Source organism: Aquarana catesbeiana, linkage group LG07 (assembly GCF_042186555.1).
Source record: "Aquarana catesbeiana isolate 2022-GZ linkage group LG07, ASM4218655v1, whole genome shotgun sequence".
In the NCBI taxonomy this organism is placed as follows: Eukaryota; Metazoa; Chordata; class Amphibia; order Anura; family Ranidae; genus Aquarana; species Aquarana catesbeiana.
Window position 1 is genome coordinate 101,298,962 of NC_133330.1, and position 22,943 is coordinate 101,321,904.

Here is a 22,943-nt window from a genome sequence, read left to right on the forward strand (position 1 = left end):
AGGCCTTAAAGCATTTGTAACACAACACTTCATATTCCTGATATGTGCCTTATACTTGTATGAGAAAGTCTCCAGTTCTCTTTGTATTGCTTCCTTTATGTGAAATCCCTGGCATTCCTGCAAGTCCCCTTGCTTTCCTATGAAAAACTGACGACACTAAGCAGGAAAGCACACTGTGGTCAGTTTCCTAGCTTTGCTGGGAACTCAGTGAGCTCTCCTCCAATGATCTGACTTGTCCTGACATGCCCCTGCTACACAACATGCCCTTGTAAATTATCTCATGAATTTACACTGTTAAATGTTTTATGCAGAATTAAGTTACAAAAATAAATATTAACACCAACATCTTTAACAATAGTAACATAAAGCATATTTCATTGATCTCACTGTGATAAATAAAATAAGGATAAAATATGATTGGCTTCTATAGGCACTGTACACATCATTACTGCCTTGTTAAGTAAATATTTTGATGCTATATTAAATATAGCATTAAAAAAATTAAAACCAACGAATGACACTTTCACTGATTTAGGATACAGAGAGACTTACAGTGGAGCATAGCACTGGACAGGGGAGTGGGAGCTGCCAAAGTTAACTTTTCCTATTAACAAGCTGGTGATTGGTTGCTAGAAGGTCTGAGCAACCAATCACCAGCTTGTTAATAGGAAAAGTAAACTTTGGCAGCACCTGCCCAAACCCCCCTCCCTGCCCCGCCCCCACCTCATCTAGTTCTTTGCCGACTCTCCCTGTATGCCAGGCTCTGCTAAGAGAATGACAGGGGGTGGAGGCGGGGAGGAGAATCGGCTACCGTTCAATCCCACCTGCCCGGTGGCACCCCCCCTTTCCTCCGATGCGGCTCCACACTTGCCCTCAGCTCATTTCCACTCACCTAATGCAAGCAGGCGAGTGGAAATTTTGAGGTTTGTCATGCATCATCATACTAGGCCCTGTGCATAGTTTTCTGGGGTGCAAAAAACTGAATCTTCTTAGCCTGAAAAGAGTAGAAAGCAGGACAGGTTTACATGGCTGGAGTAAACTTAAATGCATCAATGAACCACCCAAGTGTGTCAAGAAATCGTACAAGTGGCACAGATCACTGGGAAAGATTTGATAACAGTAAGAAAAAAAAAAAAAAAAAAAAAGCATTAAGTCAGTTTGTAGGGATACATTCTATAACCACTTCTTGTATTATATAACAGCATCAACATTGCACAGTTGTATCTGCTGTTTGGTTGAACTACAACTACTAGTAGGCCTGAAGTTACAGTCACGGCAATTGTTATCCACTGTTTGTTTTCCCTGATACGGCCCATTAGCTTAGAACAGTAACACGCATAGCACGTACAGCTTATGACCTTTCAGTGTATATGACCTGGTAAAAATACAAGGCGGGGGGGGGGGGGGGGGGGGGGGGGGGGGGGGGGGGAGGTTACAAGGAAGTCAGTCCCAATCCCATTTTCCAGTCTCTGTCCTGCCTCGTGCAATCTGAGCAAAGAAAACACAATTTTATAAAAATATGCATATATTTATATAAAAAAATACAAAATAAAGTACATTAAATAAGGTGTCTATATACATTCGGTGGTTTCAAAAGAATTTTGAGCTTCCCTATCCCTCCCACCACCCCAAAAAACATTCAGCCACTTAAATTGGCGGGGGAAACTGGCAGTTAGTGGTTTTAATCTTGCTGCAAATAATGAAATGTACTTCAGTGAATCTCTTGTTAGGAGAAATATCCAGTCTGGGGTAGCAGGTAGAGATAAAATATAGTCTCTTCTTATTTGAAAATTGTCTTTTACAAAGCACCAGTGTCAAGTCCGGCATTTAAAAAATATGAAGTCATAAGTGAACCGGAGGACCCCATGGGGGCCAAATGTATTCTTTAGTTATCCTGTAAAATAAGGAAGGAAATGTCAGTGACTATGAAGTTATACAGCAGACTTGCCAATATAAACCGTTTTCTTCACGTTGATATGCTACCACTTGGAGAACATTTGGCTAAAATTTATGTGAACGAGTGAAACTCAAGAAAACATTAAATATTAAAGTATAGCTAAACCCAAAAATGTAATATATTGCAGATCCTTAGATGTGGTGGCTGCATTTGTTTTCTTTTTTAGGCTACATACATTTTCTGCAAGTACAAAAAGTACCTGTTGATTCTTTCAGAAACCTTGTATCATAATAGCCTCCCGTGTACTGAACTGAAATCTCAAACAACAGCATTTCCAACTATCTTCTGTAAATAACAATACACATACCCAGTAGGAGCTGGTGCTCCATTTTGGAAGGGGGGGGGGGGTTCGGCAAACAAATCACCCAAACCCCCCCCGTGCGGTCGGTAAAACCCCCCGTCGCTCGGTGAACAAACCCCCCCTCGCATTTATCCCACTCAGGTCACGGGCAGCGTCGGTGGCTTCCCCCTGGGCGGCTTCCCCTCTGCTTCTTCTCCCGGCCAGCCAATACGAATGCTTCTCCTCTCGGCCAATCAGGTCTTAAGACCCACTTCCTGATTGGCCGGAAGGAGAAGCAGAAAGACAATAGCGAATATTAATTTACTATTGTCACACACCCTTTTTGAAGCCAATTAGAGCCTCAGGCTCTAATCATGCTCTTAAAAAAAAGAAAAAAAAAGAAAACCCATTGAAATCCATGCGTCTGGCACCCTACATGTAGATTAGGGGCCAGGCGCATGGATTAGGGGGGGTCGACGCCCCTAATGGAGTGGCTGCTACTGCACATACCCCTTAATAATGGGGATGAAAAGAGGGGGATGTGTTTGTACTCCAAATCAAAGGAGCAACCTAGGGTTGCAATGCTGCTTCTCCATATTTATTGTACTGTGGGTGAGGACTATCATCCTAAGATTATAATTGTGTTACTGGAACGATCACCAAGAAAAAAATGCCTAAAATAATAATACAGCCACCTAATCTAAGGACAGGCATGCTTCAATATACTTTATGTTTTCAAATTTGTACACTTTTAAGAGGAATAAATAAGGATATCATTTGGATCACAATAGGGCACATTAATGAATACTTGTACTGGTAATGCCACATCTTCCTCAGTGGTGGTGTGCAATGAACACATTAGGAAATTAAAGTAAACATTAGGCTTCTAGTCTGGCTGTTAGGAGCACATACACTTTTGTTGAGTCGCATTTTGCAGGAGTAACATTCTGTCATCCAAACAGATTTATATTGCATTCATCTTTTAAAGGAATCTTGTACTAAGAGAAGATGAAGGTTGCCTTTGCTGACTTCTCTAAGCCCTGGTTTACACTGCATGCGCATGACAAGTCAAAACACATTCATTTCAATGGGTACCATCTTAATTGACTCAAGTCGCAGAGACAAAAAAAAATAGTTACTGTATTACTTTTTTGCTTCTTACTTTGTCTTATCTTTCCAACTTTTGCTGTGACTTCAGAGGGTTTTGTAGGTTCAATAATGTGTGTCACACTCTGTATTGTTGTGATTTGCCAAATACAAAGTAGTAAAACATCAAAGTTGCATGCAAGTCACATTGAAGTTGCATGAAGTCGCAATGTAAAGTCACACTGGAAGTGGCACAACTTTGGGGTTGCAGCAGTGTGAACTGAGCCTTAGATTCTAGTTGCCTGACTGTCTTACTGATCCGATAGCTTCAATGCTTTCTGAGACACTGACCTAAAGCAGATACACAAATCAGGAGCTCTTATTTCATCCTGACTTTCTAATTTTGGTGCTTGTTCTGGGTCAAAATATTGAAGCTGCAGGCAGCCAGGCAGCTAGTATTCTTAGAAGGTGGGTAGCGATGGCAACCCCATATTTTTCTTAGTATGATTTGTCTTAAAAAAAACAACAAAAAAAACATTTATTTTACCTTATACCACTTAATATTCTATTTGTTACAATATCTGAACACATGGGATTACTAGTGGATTGGTTAATTAGAGAAAGAAAGCATCTGTGCATTTGTAAAACATGGCACATTGGCAGTTTTTGGGCACAGTTGAGGAAAATTTGTCACGGAGACAAGCATATTAGATCATGTAAATAATCCATCTTGCCAAAATAATAATTGCCTTGACGAAGAAGCAATAAAAAGAGATTAACATCTTAAAATAGAATAATTCCAATTGTACTTTACGTACTATATTTCAGAATTGCAGCTTAGCACATAGCAATAAAACAAGATATTTTGAGGGTTATTTGATGTGTACCATAACCCCTGGATGGTAGTGGAGTGGTGGTGTAATCTCCTGTGGGGTTGGAGGCATTTACCATTATCCCATCAGATTTACTTTTTTGCCTGATTAGACCTCAGGTCAATACAAATGTGAGCAGTTTTACATGTACAGTTGGTTTGGTGGTGTTTATTGGAAAAGGTGTACACTGAATCACATACAGTAAATATACTGTGCATCTGGAAAGTATTCACAGCGCTTCACTTTTTCCACATTTTGTTATGTTACAGTCTTATTCCAAAATGTATTAAATTCAAAATTTTCTTCAAAATTCTACAAAAAATACCCCATAATGACAACGTGAACGACGTTTGTTTGAAATCTTTGCAAATTTATTAAAAACGAAAAACAAAAAAAGCCACATGTATATAAGTATTCACAGCCTTTGCCATGACACTCAAAATTGAGCTCAGGCGCATCCTGTTTCCACTGATCACCCTTAAGATGTTTCTACAACTTGATCGGAGTACACCTGTGGTAAATTCATTTGATTGGACATGGTTTCGAAAGGCATACACCTGTCTATATAAGGTTCCACAGTTACAAGTGCATGTCAGAGCACAAACTGAAGTCCAAGGAATTGTCTGTAGACCCCGGAGACAGGATAATATCGAGGCACAGATCTGGGTAAGGGTACAGAAAAATGTTTGCAGCACTGAAGGTCCTAATGAGCACAGTGGCCTCGCCTCTATCATCCGTAAATGCAAGAAAGTTTGGAACCACCAGGACTCTTCCTAGAGCGATTGGGGGAGAAGGGCCTTTGTCAGGGAGGTGACCAAGAACCGATGGTCACTCTGACAGAGCTGCAGCATTTTTTCTGTGGAGAGAAGAGAACCTTCCAGAAGAACAACCATCTCTGCAGCACTCCACCATCAGGCCTGTATGGCCAAACAGAAGCCACTCCTCAGTAAAAGGCACATGACATCCTGCCTGGAGTTTGTCAAAAGGCACCTGAAGGACTTGAACCATGAGAAACAAAATTCTCTGGTCTGAGGAAACAAAGATTGAACTCTTTTGGCCTGAATAGCAAGCGTCATGTCTGGAGGAAATCAGGCATCGTTCATCACCTGGCCAATACCATGTGATTTTTTCAGATTTTTTATTTAACCAAGTGCCGCCCGCCATATAGCAGAATGACAGCGGCAAAGTGGTTTCAATATCCTGACTGGGCGTCATATGACATCCGCAGGAAATTGAGCCGCTGCGCGCCCCCGGGGGAGCGCATCACGGCGATCGTTGTTGCGGGGTACCAGTCTGACACCCCGCAACACCGATCCAGGTAAAGAGTCTCTGACGGAGACTCTTTACCACGTGATCAGCCGTGTCCAATCACGACTGATCACAATATAAATAGGAAGAGCCGGTTATCGGCTTTTCTTCACTCTCATCTGACAGACGCAAGTAGAGGAGAGCCGATCGGCTGCTCACCTGACAGGGGGGGCTGTGCTGATTGTTTATCAGCACAGCCCCCCCCTCGTATCCCACACTAGACCACCAGCGAAGCTGCCCAGGACCACCAGGGAAGCTGCCCAGGACCACCAGGGAAGTCATCCACACTGGACCACCAGGTATGCCCCCTAGACCCCCAGGGAAATACTAATCTGTGCCCAGGCAGCTACCAATCAATGCCCAGGCAGTTGCCAATCAGTGCCCACTAACAATGCCTACCACTGCCAGTGCAACCAGGGATGCCTATCAGTGCCGCGTATTACTGCCGCATATAAGTGCCCATCATTGCCACGTATCAGTGCCCATCAGTGCCACCCATAAGAACCCATCTTTGCAGCCTTTCAGTGCCCATCAGTGTCGCCTATCAGTGCCCACCAGTGTCACCCATGAGTGCCCATCAGTGCTGCCTATCAATGTCCATCAGTGCTGCATATCAGTGCCATCCATCAGTGCCGCCTACTAGTGCCCATCAGTGCCGCATATCAGTGCCTATCATCAGTGCCCGTCAGTGCCCGCTCATTGGTGCCACCTCATCAGTGCCGCCTTATCAGTGCCTGTCAGTGCCACCTTATCAGTGCCCATCAGTGAAAGAGAAAACTTACTTATTTACAACATTTTTTTTACAGAAACAAAAGCAAAACTTTAATTTTTTTCAAAATTTACGGTCTTTTTTTATTTGTTTAGCAAAAAATAAAAACCGCAGAGGTGATCAAATACCACCAAAAGAAAGCTCTATTTGTGAGAACAAAATGATAAAAATTTAGTTTGGGTACAGTGATGGTTGTCCGCGCAATTGTCATTCAAACTGCAACAGCACTGAAAGCTGAAAACTGGTCTGGGCAGGAAGGTGTATAAGTGCCCTGTATTGAAGTGGTTAAAATAAATTAGCAAAAATTTCAAACAAACTTCATTATGGGGTATTGTTTGAAGAATTTTGAGGAAAATAATGAATTTAATGCATTTTGGAATAAGCCTCTAACATAACAAAATGTGGAAAAAGTGAAGCGATGTGAATATTTTCCGGATGCGCTGTACATATTTATATATTTGTTTCTGATCCATTACTGTATGTGATTCACAGAACATGTCGGTTTGCTTTTTTGTTGTTTAGGATTGTTACGCTGTGACATTATTTTATTAAATTATTAATTTTAAAGCCTAAGTTAACCTAAAAAATGCAAAATAAGCACAAGGGGCATTACTTACCTTCAGAGCGTTGTGTCTTTTTGTGCTTCTGTCTTCTAGTTAAACATAAATCCTCCTCCTTCAAGGCTCTCCCCTTCACCCTCCACTGTTATAATCTTCCACTGCACAGGGTCGTCCACAGGGTTAATAGAAATAAGGGAGCTGTCACTGGCACACATCAAGAGTGCCTAATTATGCTCACCCTTTCTGCCCAGGTCCTCCATTCATAGAAGCCCTACTACAACTTCTAAGCCCTACTACAACTTCTATGAATATAACACAATCTATGAATGGAGGGGGTGGACCTATCAATCATCAACCCATCCTCCTTTCATAGATCCTGTTTAATTCATAGAAGCTGTAGCACGGCTTCTATGAATGGAAAAGTTGGGTGCAAAGGATGGGCATAGGTCAGCTCTCTTGATGAGTGCCTGTGACAGCTCCTCAGTGCTATTATCTCTTGCCTCACCAGAAGATGTGCAAGCTAAAATGCTGTTTTTTATTCTCCTTGCATGTCCCCCTTGGATCTACAGCAACTTTACTTCCAAGTGCACTTGCAGTGCAAAGTGGATTTTCCTTTAGTAAATAACCCCCTATATCACCAATTATACAAAAAAATATATATTACTTTATCTTAAGTAATGTCAAAGTTATTGCATAAATAGTAGAAATGTAAAAATTGCTCTGTTCCATTGGGGTGTACAGGTGTGAGAACTGAAGTGGTTAAATAATTGTTCCTAGGTCAAATGCAGAGGAATTCATTATACTTGCAGACTTAATCTTGTAACTGTTTGTAAATTGAAGCTGCTGATTTAGTGTTTAAAGATTTGCTTTTCCCTTCCAATACCACTTAATCCCACTAGAACTTGTGGCAAAAGCCTCTGGCAGTCCTAGGATTAACTGAATGTGTTAGAAATTGAGGATTACGATTGCTCACCTGTTCAGTGACAGACACTAAGAATCATTTTCACGGTCACTACGTGACTAGGAGGTCTCTCTGCTCCTTCTTGCTTGGAAGATATTTGAATTTTTTATTTTTCTTCTTTGACGGTCGAAGTGGGGGCTCTTCCTTTCGAATGGTAGTGGGGGGAGGCGCTGTAGCTACAGATACACCTGTGAAATTCATAAATACAAAAGCCTTTCAAGTTCAAAGCTGTCATTAGAGTAATTCCAGGCAAAGGTTACTTTTATGTATTTTAAAAAATATACTGTACATGCAAACTATGCAGGAACAATGACTTTCTTCTCTACTTCATGAAAGAAATGAACACTGGAAAACTGATTTCTATCATAAATCAGCACTTAGTAGCAAGTTGGAAGAGACATTAACATACAAACGCTCATGAGTGCAAGTAATTGTTCACATTCGTAAACATGCAGAGGAACAGCCTAGACATTTAAACTAAGGATACCTATGCATTGACTACTGTGCTATAGTAAATGCAGAAGCAGTACGTATGTACTAAAATGTACCAACTGCATTAATAGGGAAATCAAGAAGAAATATAGAAAAACCAACAAGGACAAGGAGCTGAATTTATAATGAAGGCACGTTGACCCACTTGTCTCCTAGGGAAAGGGAGCCTTGACTGCTGGAAGATTGGCAGCTACGTGGGCATGGAGTTTTAGTGGCTCTGAAGGGACTAGCCACTAAAGCACGAGATGACTGGGTGGAGCCGGAACTCTAGGAAAAGGCTACGCAAGGGCGCGTCCCACCACTCTGATGTCACAAGAGTTGCCCGCCCACCTATTGTGATTTTCGTCACAGCTTTATTGGGGGTTTTAGGTGGCCAGTGATGGATATTGCTTAACCTCCCTGGCGGTATGATTATTTCTGATTTTAGGTGCTGAAAGCGGTACAATTATTTTGCACAGAAATTTGGCGTTTTATATTGTAGGCCTGTAATTCTTAGGAATAGTTCACTTGAATCTGTCCAAACAAGAGTCTAGTAGACATCCCGGGTATGATAAAGTTTGAAAAACGAAATAAAAAATTATAATATAATAAATAACTATAAATAATTATAACAAATAATAATATAATAATAATAAAAATTATTCAATAATGTAATCAAATCAAAAACACTGAAATTTGCTCAGTTGCAGAATTTTAGCTTTTGTTACTTTTAGTGTTTGATGACGGATCTCCTCACAAATCACTATCGCTCAATTCTGCGAGTGATTCTAATTTATTATCGCTTTTTTCTAGCTGGTCTAAAACCACTTTTGATGTAAAGAGACAGTTTTGGTTGCTATGGACAATCTCCAGTTTCCTGGCAGAAAGAACAGTTTTATATATATAAAACTGCATGCAGGACACTGGGCAGACCACTAGGGACAAAGGGGATGTGTAGTTATTTGATACAGTACTGTAATCTGTAAGATTACAGTATGCTGTATCTATACTGTGTGTTTCACTTTTGAATTTACCGCCGAACTCCGTCCCCGTGCGTCGCAACGCTCGCAGGGAACGGAGCTCGGCACTGTGAATCGAGCGAGACACAGCGGCTCGCCGATCACAGCGGGGAGACATCGCAGGAACCAGGGGACAAGGTAAGTATGCTCTTCCTGGATCCTGCGATGCAAGCCCGAGTCTGGCTCGGGGTTACCGCTTTTGGTATGAAAAATCCAACCCGAGCCAGACTCGGGAATACCGCCAGGGGGGTTAATGGGCTATTCCCTTAAATTTAAGTCTGGGATCACTTTAATGCCTGTCTCGCACTGATGGTGGAAACAGGCCTCTTAGACTATCTGTGTTTGTTATGGATGCTCAGGGTATAACTGTGACTGGCATTGTTATCTGGTATGTTGAACACTGTTACAGTTGGAAGTTCTATAAAGCTGTGGCCTTGCCCTAATTCCAACTAAAATAAGTCTGTGTGTTTTTTCTGGGAGGGGCAAGGTTTTGGTTGGTAATAGCTGGTTAAAACACGCCTACGCTTCTCAGCAGTCATGTGAGATCCAGCAAGTATGAGAGTCTATTAATCAAATAACTTTTACTTAAAGAGACTTAGCCCTCCCCCATGCTCAGACCTAAGCAGCACTCAGTCCCCAATATACAAGAACGGCCAAAATGACAGCTAGCCCAAGGGACTTTTTGAGTGGTGCTAAAGTAAAATAGTGCAACAAAAGTATATATAAAAAAATACAAAATGTATTTCAAATTACATAAAAACATATATAGACGTTCACATTGCTTGTGTAGAGATAAAAAACACACTGTTTCACCAATGTACATTCCAGATGCCAAAATCATTATTCATTTGCAGGAGCTGTAATCTCTATGCATTTCATGGGACAACGCCCACTTCATCAGGAGACAGCCACAGTTGGTTAGTATATGCATATGAAAATTACTTAGGGTGAAGTCAAAAACCACATGGTGAAGATTTAAAAAAAAGTCACATCTAGATCTCAGATGCTGCTAGAGCCACAGCAGAGGTTCCCCCCCGGGAGCTGAGGGTAAATGGGTGACCAGGAGGCGGGGCAAAGAGGCAGGACCCCCACTGCAGGACCCCTGGTTGGAATAAAGGCAGTGAGATAGCCCAAAGAGCACAGCAGCATGGAGAGCTGCTGCACACCTCCAAATGATCAGATGGTGGTCTTTTTGATGCATGCAGCAGCTTTCCATGCTGCTGTTCTCCTTGGGCTATCTCCTCTATCTCCTCTATCTCCTCCTGCCTCTTTGCCCCGCCTCCTGGTCACACATTTACCCTCAGCTCCCAGGGGGAAACCTCTGCTCTGGCTTTTGCAGCATTTAAGATCTAGATGTGACTTTTTTTTAATATTCACTACTGTATGTGGTATTTGACTTCACCATAAGACCCCTTTCACTTTGGAGGCATTTTTCAGGCGCTTTAGCGCTAAAAATAGCACCTGTAAAGCACCTGAAAAAAGCCTCATCTGCAATCCCAGCGTGAAAGCCCAAGTGCTTTCACACTGGGGCGCTGCGCTGGAAGGGCGTCACAAAAAGTCCTGCAAGCAGCTTCTTTGCAGCACCGTAGGAGTGGTGAATACACCGCTCCTAAAGCACCCCTGTCCATTGAAATCAATGGGCAGCGCCGCCGAACTGCTGGCATAGCACCTCTGTAGCGGCGCTTTGTGGGCAGTTTTAACCCTTTTTTGGCCTCTAGCGGGTGTTAAAAGCGCTCTGCTAGCGGCTGAAAAGCGCTGCAAAAACGATGATAAAGCGCCACTAAAAATAACGGCGCTTTACCACCGACACCTGGGCACTGGCAGTGTGAAAGTGCCCTAAGTAACTTTTATATGCATATACTAACCAACTGTGGTTGTCTCCTGATGAAGTGGGCTTTGTCCCGCGAAATGCATAGAGATTACAGCTCCTGCAAATGAATAATAAATTTGGCATCTGGAATGTACATTGGTGAAACAGTGTTTTTTACTTCTACACAAACAATGTGAACATCTATATGTGGTTTTATGTAATTTGAAATAAATTTTATATATACATTTGTTTCACTATTTAACTTTAGCACCACTCAAAAAGTCCCTTGGGCTAACTGTTGTTTTGGCTTTTCTAAAAAATGGTGGACTGCTTGGTTACCTATCCTATCTCTGAAAAAAAGAACCCCAAGCGTTTTCTCCTAATATATAGCACTGCAAAAAATCTGTTGCTCCTAGGAAAACCAGCTTGCCTCCACCCTCCTGTTGGTGCAAGGTTCTAAGATTTAGCTTCCTTACTACAAATTTTCCAATATGATATAAACACTGATCTCCAGACATAATAGCTTTTTCATTCAGTTAAAATTGTAGTAACAGCATGAACAGACAAAGCCTTGACGCATTTCTCTGATGCAGCTTTATCATAAGGCCTTGTTTGTTCATAATCATAAGTGTTGTTTGTTTGTGATGATTCTTTGCTTTTAACTGAATAAAGAAGATCTTATATCTGGAAATAAATGTGCTGTTTTTCCTGTCATTGGTTTTCCTGTTACACATTTTGTACCCCCAACCTTCACTTGAAAGTACAGACCATTTAAAGTCTAATTTTAAGCAATCATAACTTTGCTACTCTTGCCCCATGTAGCACATGTTCCAGTCTATGGATGTCCTCGCAGCAATAGGTTACAAGAAGAAATCCCTTACCGCTCTAGCTGCTTGTACTGTGAACTAATCAAAGCTGAAGCTTACGCATTAATATTTTTGCATAGTTACATTGGTCCCCCTTGGACCAATGTAAGTATATATGTATGTGCCATACCTGGCTGATCCCTGTGGAAGCTGGAAATCACCAAAGTAGACACTACTACTAAAGTAATCACCGCTAGCTTCCAAGTCCCATGCCCATCACTGCACCAGCTTTCCACCTTGTCCAATCAGAGAATGCTTTACAGCATTCTCTAAAAGGAACCCAGAGCTGAATGAGCAACTCCCTGGGGTTGATTTACTAAAGGCAAAAAGATGGTGCACTTTGCAAAGTGCAGTTGCACTCTGAAAAAGCAGTTGCTCCAGAGCCTTGTTTTACTGCTTGTTCAGAATATGTACAAAGTAAAGGGTGCATGGACTTAGAACCCCTTACCCCCAGCTCATGGTCTTGTTACTTGTTAAAGCCGAATAACATACATTAAAATAGTAAATACATTTAGAAAATGCTTATTATGTACAAAAATGCAAAACATTTAAAAAGACAATTACCTGCAGCCCCCCTGTGCTCATGGGAAGTGTGATGACTCCTGACAGATAAGGAACTGACTGCCTCACACCTGCACTCCAAATGGTCCTCCAGAGGAATGGGGACAAGTTGAACATCCTTCTTGGATTTCCTGATCACAATTTTCTTCACCTGTATCAACAGCACATATATTAGAACTGCTTCCAGCAGCTGAGTGACTGGCCCTACCAGTGTTCTGATTATTATCGCTAGTAAAATTGTCAGTAAACTGTAAAAAGTAACACTGATGCTTACTGATGATAGCTACAGCTGACATCAGGTCAATCATTACTAATATCTTCATGCAATAGCCAGACCCAAAAGCTTTCCATTACCCAATAAGTGGAAATTCTCTTTTCAGATTCACATTAAAACAAACTGGGTTCTTCTCTTCACATTCTGCCTGTAGAATCATCATACTGTGCATTGAGCAGATATTTCCATTGCCCCAATCACAGATTCCATAACACAAATAGTCCAACTAAGAATTTTCCATAAAAAACATCACACTTTTCCAAAGCACAATTTCCTGGAAAGTACCCCCAACAGTGGGGTACATAAGCATCATGAGAGAAATTCTTTGCAATACAAAATCTGTCTAATGTACTCATAAACCCCAATTTTATTGTATCTTTTTTAAACTGGATTTTGTTTCTTAACTCTGGATGTAAAATGGCAGAAATCTTTTTTTTTGTACAGCATTTTTTACATATTAAACACTTCTAAAGAAGTCCAGTAATGTTCCGGCGACACATGCCACACTGTCAGGAAATTTGGCAGACTGTCAAGTAAAACATTGCTTTGATCCCGTGGAAATGGGGAGGGCTATGCATTCCAGGTGGGATATTTTCATTTGTATTTTCCAGTGTGAATGTGTATTTTCAATTAATCAAGTTTTAGAAGTCTTAAATTATATGATATTAATCTAAGCTTTTGCGCAACTAACCATGAAGATAGTATTAGTAATCAGAAACTACCAGTGTGGATGAGTGTAATCATTAAGGCTGGATTCAAACCTTCGCCTTTTTTGATCAATACCTTTTCTGTTGAAATCAATGGAAACACATCAAAATGCATCTCAACACATACCTTCAGATGTAAATCAACATGCATTCTGATGCCTTGCAGCACATAAACACACCACAATGTGCATTCAATACAAAGTGCATTTGAACGTGCATTGAAAACCAAAGTAATGCACAATAACTGGCATCAACATGCCTTGACATGCACTATGCACTTTGATGTGTTTTATCTATTTTAATGGATGATAAGATTGGGGAAAACACATAGGTGTAATTTCAGCATGGCTTTTGTTGTCTTATATGAAAAATCCTTATAACTTAACCCCATACACCAACCCAAAGTTTTTGGTGCCATATATATATATATATATATATATATATATATATATATATATATATATATATATATACACACATATACATATACATATATATATATATATACACACACACACATATAAACAGACAGTATATATATATATATATATATATATATATATATATATATATATATATATATTTTTTTTTTATGCAGTAAAATGGTATGTGCAGCTTTAGAACCCATAAACAAGCTGATTAAAATTCATACCGATTCATTTAAAGAGAATGTTACCTCAACATTTCATCTTTCTGAAATGGGTCTGCTATACCATGCTATGAGATACTGCAATTAAAAGTGAAAAGCCTTTAGGGCAGTAGGTTATTATGGCTCATTGGGGTTGATTTACTAAAACTGGAGAGTGCAAAATCTGGTGCAGCTCTGCATAGAATCAGCTTCCAGGTTTTTAATTGAACAAGCTGAAGTTAGAAGCTAATCGGCTACCATGCACAGCGGCACCAGATTTTGTACTCTCCAGTTTTAGCAAATCAACCCCCATTGGCTACCACATTTTGACTTTTTGGCACACTTGTAACCTTAACAATGCATGGTTGCATGCTAAACGGGACTACCGAGATATCTTACATATAACATTGTCAGAACTGAAAAGGAAAAAACCCACAGCGTTATGCATTACCTGCACATGTCGGATGCGCATGCGGGATGGAACACATTTTATGTGTCTGGAGTTACAACACCCTGAGCACCTCTCAACCTCCACACACGGTGGCTGCACGATGAAGTTGGCGTTGGTTGGATCCACCATCTGGCGGGTGATTTCAAACACTTCTGTTCTGGGTTTACACTCTGCAATCTGGGCCTGCTGTGCATCTGCAAAGAATCAATGTCTCGAGTCAATGATACAGTGAGCAAGCTGCTGAAAGTTCTAAATAGTGTGTTGTGAGTCCATGTGACAGAATCATGATGCTCACATCAAAGATACACAGCACAGCAGAGGTGGATTAGGGTAGAATAGGCCCTAGGCAAGGTAAAATCTCTTTGAATGACATTGATAAAGATTACAGTAAGCACAGAGCTACTTACTCATTTGCATTGCCGGTATTGGCATGACCCCCTACAGGCATGTGAATTCTCCCTTGTGATGTGACAGTCAGTTGTACAACTTTGTCCAACTGTGGTATCTCTCTGGGTTTCAGCATAGCAGTTGTAGCTCTGACTCATAGACATCCCCAGGTTGTAGACCCCTAAATAGGTTGACTTGTAAATGATGTGGCTCTACTAAAATGCTGCATCAATTATCATCTGATTTAACGCCAGTGGATTTTAAAGCAATAAATGTCATATCTGTTACATTGTAAACGCTTTCCTACTAATAAATGTAGAGGTTGTGCAAAGAGTGCTTGTCCGATATCACCTCTTTCATGAAAATGTCTGTTATATACTGTGAACAGCTGTGTGCTTTCTGACTTATATGTAGTTGTGAAACCTTTGTATATGCACGAGTACACACTGTGAGTACAATTTTGATAAGACCAGTTAACCATAAAGTAGGTATGCATGATGTAATTTGCAAGCTATGCCTCTTTGTCATTGAGAAATGGTTTAGCCCAGGGATATCTCTTACCTAAGCTGCGAATGACCCGGGAGTGGCTGGAACTGCCCCTAGGCAAACTTCTTGTTTCATTTCTGGTTAATTCATACACATCCTCCTCGTCATCTTGCAAGGGAAACAGGATTAAAAGAAATTTAAACATTTTCATCTACTATAAAAAAAAGCAATGTGTACTTCAAGGTCAGTTTACAAAGAAATGGGTGCTCTGCAGAGCAAACATCAGCTGTGGTTAAAGCTTAGATTATATCACTAAAGCATGCAGAGCTGTATGAGCTACAATTTTCACACTTACATTGTCACAGATTTGCTTCCTGTAAAAGTTAATGTGTGCGCTAGTAAAGATACTAAAACTTAGTTTATATTACACTGTAGATGGTAAAGATTAATAGAAAAGAAAAAAAGAAACAAGTCCTATGAGCAGCGCAGTAGTATGTAGACTGCATTCATTCTCTGTAGCTAATAAGCTATGTGCATGGAGTCTGTGTTTGCATTGGTATCTTCTAGTTGCTCTGGCTTGTTCCCAGAACCCATAAAGATACAGTGACGTTATTTGGCGTCTGCCCAAAATAACTCTAACATAGTGGGAAACTTAAATTGCTTTTGGACTGATTTGAATGGGTCAATGGTTTCTGTAAAATACGTTAATACAATATAAATTGGTAAAATATATAATAGCAAATAAATACATAAATAAATATAAAAATAATCTGTGTTAAGTTTGCTGCACTATGTCTATCTATTTTGACTCTATTTGCAGTTCATTCAAACATTAAGCAGAAAATGTACATTTGAGCTCTGCTATTGCTTGTTCTGACCAATCAAATTGTCATTTTTATTTCCAGTAATAGCTGGTATCTGATTTGTTGCTAATGCACAAAAAAACTAAGTACCGGTATGTATGTAATACATAAGCAGCAAGGGTATAATAGAAAACCATCTATTTTACAACTTTCTGGTTTAGCATAAATGTGGACAACGTCTGCATAATGTTAGCCGCATGCATGATCTTTTGGTTATTTTTCAGTATGCTCTCAGTGCCCTGTGTGAATTCATTTTTTACACTTTTCACTTTTAAGTACAAAAAATATGGGTCATATTCATAAAGCAGTGAATGTAGCATCCACCAAACGTTCACTGCAGGTAATTAAGTCACTGTAATTTAAATCATAAGCACCAGAAAATATCCACCCGTTTGATGACTACCATAATCACTACTATAAAAAAAAAATCCTTAAGAATTTTACCACTTCAATGAAAGGTCTCCAACAATGCTTCTACCTGAGGACAGAAGCAACCAAAACCATACATGTGCACTAGCCCTAAGAATAATGTGTAGAGTACTACAGCTCACAGCAACCAATCACCTTTCACTTGTTGACCTTTTTTAAAACAGGATCCTACTACAAAGATCCATGTGTTTAGCGATATTAACACAACAAACCATAATGGACGGGAGTGGGCACTAAGAGGAATGACATCATCGTTTCCCCCAAAGACCTGGCACCAGTAAAAACACAACTTGCTGAGAGCTTCAATAGAACAAGCAGAATGCTGATGTGACCATTCCCTATCTCAATATATACATACAGTGGATGCCTCATTTACTTAGAGCCTTAGGGGGATAGTTAATTGCAGTTATCTAATTTACAGTAAGGTATTTAGAACTTAGAATTCCGAGCCTGGGGAGGTTGTACTGTATCATTTCATCTCAACTGGATTTACATAAGGAGAAAACACATTCCTGGTATTGTTACATCTGATTGATAAGTGCTGTTGATCATACCAGAATTTCAATGAATTTGTAAGTTCTTGTACATTCTGCAGTTTTATCTCAGTATTATAAGCCCTGCCAAGTTCACCTCTGTAGACCACAGAAAAACCGCTCCCTATATTATAGAGATGAGAATAGGGGTAGATGTTCTGTAATTCTAACATACCTCCCGTCATCAGGTGACATGCTCCTCCACAGATACAGTACAGTGAGTGTGTGTTGTGACCCTAAGACTGGAAGTGTGTTACTGGCTGGATCACCAGGTGCAAATAAAGGAAAATACTAATTTGTTCTAGGGTTTAGATACACTTATTTAAAACACGTTATGGGCTGGATACTGTTGAAATAAAATTCTATTCATGTACATTTTACATTGCAAAGCAAAAATAGAATTTGTATTTTATAGACAATACAGAACCCATAAAAGATACAGAGATCTGACAGATATGAGCTAAGTTGTTGTCTGATTTGGCCATGGATACCATGGGTAAACTGTCTCCTCGGCAGAAACCTCCTAGTCTGCCTATCTAGAAGGGAAAGAATAAAATGGACCTGCTAGGACAATCACTTTTCTTCAAATTACAATAGCATAAAGGAGCCCAGTATATGAACATGCACATTCCACTGAAATCATTAATTATCATCAGTCATAATCAAGTTTATATCATGATGACTTTGTGGAATGACTCCACAGGGATGGATCTTCTGACCACCAACTCATATCTATAGTTGACCTTAGGCTGGCCATACACGGATTCTGCCATCTACTCAAATGAAGCAGATAGAGGAATCACCCCCAGCGGCACCCGCCACTGTCAGAATAGATGGATCAATCAGTTGAAAATGTTTCAACATATCTCTTTGATGGAAGTTGATCAAATAATTGACTTCAGTTGACCGGGGGAGGCCACACACTAATTGAAATCTGGACTGTTAGAATATCGATCATTGTATGGCCCACTTAAGGCTTCATAACATAAGATATCACAAACAGTTGCTGCAAACAACATGGAGGCCAGGCATCTAGCATTTTCGAAAAAGAAGGAGAGAGAGCATTGGCAGCCCCCATGCTTCTCCTAGTATAGGTTTCCCCTAATTGTGACTTGCAGAGAAGTTGAAGACTCATAATTAGGGTAGATTTAGGATCCAAGGTCCTCCACAAACACAAAAGGGATGATTTCATAAAAAGTAAAAATACTTTAGGAACCATCAGGAGCCAAGTGTGGCCAGGCTAAGGCTTGGTAATACTTAGATATTTTTCTCACATTCATTCCCATAGGCTGAAGGAGAAAATCAATTGATTCCCTCTATACAGCATGGATGATGGAATCCACTCTCCTGTTTATTGTATTCAGATATAGTCGCAGGTGCTGCTGCTATCTAAGTCCCCAAACAGTGAATGCATCATAGAAGCAGTCCTTGTTCTGCCAACAATTTTTTTCACCTGACTGTTTCGATTTTGAAATCGACTTTTGTTAAGCTGGGAGGTGCCAACAGGGACATTCAGCAGAAATTGCCCTAAATCTGAGCCTTGTATGACCAGCTTACCTTTTAAGCAATAACTTCATTACTTTAAGCTTCCAACATTTTAATCATTTTTATTAAACATATTACAAGAAAAATCATTTTAAAATAGATAACAGCGGTTTGTATATCATCACTACTATACTATATTACTAATTACCCTCCAGCACTACTCTAGCATGTTTGGTGATAAATGTCACTAAAACACATAATAAAACTGACAGTAGCATAAAACATGTATATGAAATTACAAAGTCTACATAGTTCAGTGTTAATATTATTAACTCATTAAACTGCCTTGAAACGAAAAATATATTTTATTCTGGGAAAGGAATAAAAGAAGACAATAGCTATTATTTCGATTTTTGGTAACCCTCAGTAAGTTGTGTTTCCAAAACAGCACATTCACCACACCCTGTCTGTATGAGAACACACCAAGGACAAACAGTGAATAGGCCAGGAGACGCTGGGGTCTGAGTGTCCCCAGGCTTATTAATGACACTTCATTGTGTATGTCACAACTCATGAAATGACCATTTCTAGAAATAAATGAGGCTTCTAGAAGGAATTATAATAGCACACTGGAGTTTCTAAAGTTCATTGTAAGCACCCAAATCCTCATAAACGAGTTTAAAGTACATGCCCAAGCACATTTCCTTAAGACATGAGGGAGTGTTTGGTCAGTTTTTACATGAGATTTCTCTCAAATGCAAATCCAAAATAATTTAGCTTAATAGCAAGAAAGAATTTGATAAATATAATTTGAACAAAGTCATTTTCTACTATTTTAACAGATAATCATTCAAAGATAAAGTGGCTTTTAGCTTAGCAACATTTGACTGTTACCAGATCTACTCCCGTGCAACCTCCTTTGCCAAATTTTGATCCATGTATGGCTGTCTTATTGTAGATATATGTATATTTAGTTGATTTAATGCACTGCTGAAATGATAGCTCTTTAAATGTACTGGTATGGATAGTTTGTAGATGAGCCAATTTGTCTCTACAATTTTGAATCTACTCTCATATTTACTATGATGAAAACTAAAGCTAGAAACATAACATGCTTGAGTCTGCAATTTTTTGCCCTGTAAATCTTTTTATACATTCCGGAATTCCATATAATATACAATATAACTCTAAATGTTCAAAAATACAGCAACTGTAAAAATAGTTATTTGAATAAAAGAGGATAAAGTATTTAATATGCAATTGTGGGGTCTTTACTTTAACTGATAAAAGATCCTTATATATGATTAGACTTTCATGTTCATTTGGGAAATGAACACTGACCAGTAAAATTATTGATCGCCCTGTACACAGGGGGGTGGGTCTTACTGATAGGATAAATAGCTGTATCCTGTACTATATGGGGCTCTCCTCTTATAATTATATGGAGCACTTTTTTTTTTTTTTTAAACTAGGGTATAAATCCTTTAAAGGTTGCTATGGGTTCCTTGAGCACCAGTGGATTGATCTCCCATCTGCCTGCATATTTCTGGGACCAACATCACTCAGCAAACCATCCTCTCATTAGGTAACCACCAACACCAATGATCTTTTTAACTGTCTGTTCATATTTACCACTGATCTTCAAAGTAAGGGGGCACAACTTTGACCACCAATGTAGGGTGTATTCTTCTCGCTAACCAACAACGTAAGGGGGAACTTCATTGACCATCAACATAAGGGGCATTCCACATAACACCAATGTAAATAGTTCCTCTGACCAGAAATGTAAAGGGTTCCTTCTCTGCTGACCACCAATGTAGAGGGTTCTATCTCCACTGACCACCAATGTAAAAGGTTCCTTCTCTGCTGACCACCAATGAAATGGCTCCTTCTTCACTGACCACCATCGGTTCCATTTGCACCAACTACAAATGTTAAATGTTCTCCGTTACCACCAAGGTAAGGGGTTTCTTCTCTGCTGACCACCAGTGCAAAGGGTTTTCTCTCCACTGATCAATAATTTAAAGGGCCCCCTGTCCACTGATGTAAGTTGTACAAAGCATGGGATGGTAAAAAATGATTTGTTCTAGGTATCACTAAGTATGTCACATTGTTTATCCCTTTATTTATTATCATATCTACAACATACTACTCATGCTAATTTACTGTAAGCTGTAGATATAATAATTTTTAGCTGAGGTTTCTTGAGACCAAAAAAATGTTTTAAGGGTTCCTATATTATGAAGGTTGAAAAAGGCTGACCAAGAGGTTCAGGAGACAACTGGATACATCTGAAACAAAAAACCCCTTTACACAAAATCTGATTGAGGTTTCCATTGCTGACCCCTTTTTTTGAAAGCCTGTTGACTTTATCAGAAGGAGGTCAACAGTGGAAACCTCTATTTTTCTCATGACAAGATTACTTTAGGGGTCATACCCTAAGATACTTTCACAATAACCATGTTGATAATACAGAAGAAAATGTGGCATGCGTGTGTGTGTATGTAGGGGGGCGATGAGTGTTATTCTATCCTAATATAACTAGCTTAGACTAGGACGACGCATCTGTTGCTGTTGAAACATGCACATTTACAGCATTGTTCACTCCCATCTAAATTTACATAATAATTTATTATTGATTGAGGAAGGAGATAATTAAGAGGAGCTCATTGGTTTGCAGGAAGATAATTTCATACCAGGGAAGCGTGATATAAACAAGGCCTATCATCAATTGCTTTAACATAATTAGCAGGGAGGGTTAAAAACAAACAGCACATCTGCCTGTTTTAAACCTGGAAATACGTTGATTCATATATAAATATTTACACACACACAGTATCTCGCAAAAGTGAGTACACTCCCCACATTTTTGTAAATATTTTATTATATCTTTTCATGTGACAACACTGAAGAATGACACTTTGCTACAATGTAAAGTAGTGATTGTACAGCTTGTATAACAGTGTAAATTAGCTGTCCCCTCAAAATAACTCAACACACAGCCATTAATGTCTAAATGGCTGGCAACATAAGTGAGTACAACCCTAAGTGAAAATGTCCAAATTGGGCCAAACGTGTCAATATTTTGTGTGGCCACCATTATTTTCCAGCACTGCCTTAACCCTCTTGGGCACGGAGTTCACCAGAGCTTCACAGGTTGCCACTGGAGTTCTCTTCCACCCCTCCATGACAACATCATGGAGCTGGTGGATGTTAGAGGCCTTGCACTCCTCCACCTTCTGTTTGAGGATACCCCACAGATGCTCAATAGGGTTTAGGTCTGGAAACATGCTTGGCCAGTTCATCACCTTTACCCTCAGATTCTTTAGCAAGGTAGAGGTCGTCTTTGAGATATGTTTGGATCACAGGACATGGTTCCAGTAATCCATGTTCTAGTCTGCTTGTCTTCAGCAAATGGCTTGCAGTCTTTCTTGTGCATCATCTTTAGAAGAAAGAGGCTTCCTTCTGGGACAACAGCCATGCAGATCAATTTGATGCAGTGTGCAGCGTTTGGTCTGAGCACTGACAGGCTGACCCCCGATCCCTTCAACCTTTGCAGCAATGCTGGCAGCACTCATAAGTCTATATCCCAAAGACAACCTCTGGATTTGACGCTGAGCACATGCACTCAACTTCTTTGGTCGACCATGGCGAGGCCTGTTCTGAGTAGAACCTGTCCTGTTAAACCGCTGTATGGTCTTGGCCACCGTGCTGCAGCTCAGTTTTAGGGTCTTGGTAATCTTCTTATAGCCTTGGCCATCTTTATGTAGAGCAATAATTCTTTTTTTCAGATCCTCAGAGAGTTCTTTGCCATGAGGTGACATGTTAAACTTCCAGTGACCAGTATGAGAGAGTGAGAGCGATAACACCAAATTTAACACACCTGCTCACCATTCACACCCGAGACCTTGTAAAACTAACGAGTCACATGACACCGGGGAGGGAAAATTGCTTATTGGGCCCAATTTGGACATTTTCCCTTAGGGGTGTACTCACTTTTGTTGCCAGCGATTTAGACATTAATGGCTGTGTGTTGAGTTATTTTGAGGGGACAGCAACTTTACACTGTAATACAAGCTGCACCCTCACTACTTTAAATTGTAGCAAAGTGTCATTTCTTCAGTGTTGTCACATGAAATATAATAAAATATTTACAAAAATGAGAGGGGTGTACTCACTT

General features: G+C 39.9%; 1 protein-coding gene across 1 annotated transcript in view; it reads right to left on the bottom strand.

The window, feature by feature from the left end:
* Positions 1-1,443: 1,443 nt before the first annotated feature.
* PDGFB (platelet derived growth factor subunit B) overlaps positions 1,444-22,943 on the bottom strand; it is a 30,081-nt gene continuing 8,581 nt past the window's right edge. The window contains exons 3-7 of the mRNA XM_073592543.1: positions 15,529-15,621; positions 14,581-14,774; positions 12,524-12,671; positions 7,806-7,981; positions 1,444-1,894 (exon numbers count right to left, since the gene is read on the bottom strand). Coding sequence (XP_073448644.1) covers positions 7,845-7,981; positions 12,524-12,671; positions 14,581-14,774; positions 15,529-15,621 — 572 coding nt within the window. The 3' untranslated portion in view covers positions 1,444-1,894; positions 7,806-7,844. The remainder of the gene's footprint in view (positions 1,895-7,805; positions 7,982-12,523; positions 12,672-14,580; positions 14,775-15,528; positions 15,622-22,943) is intronic.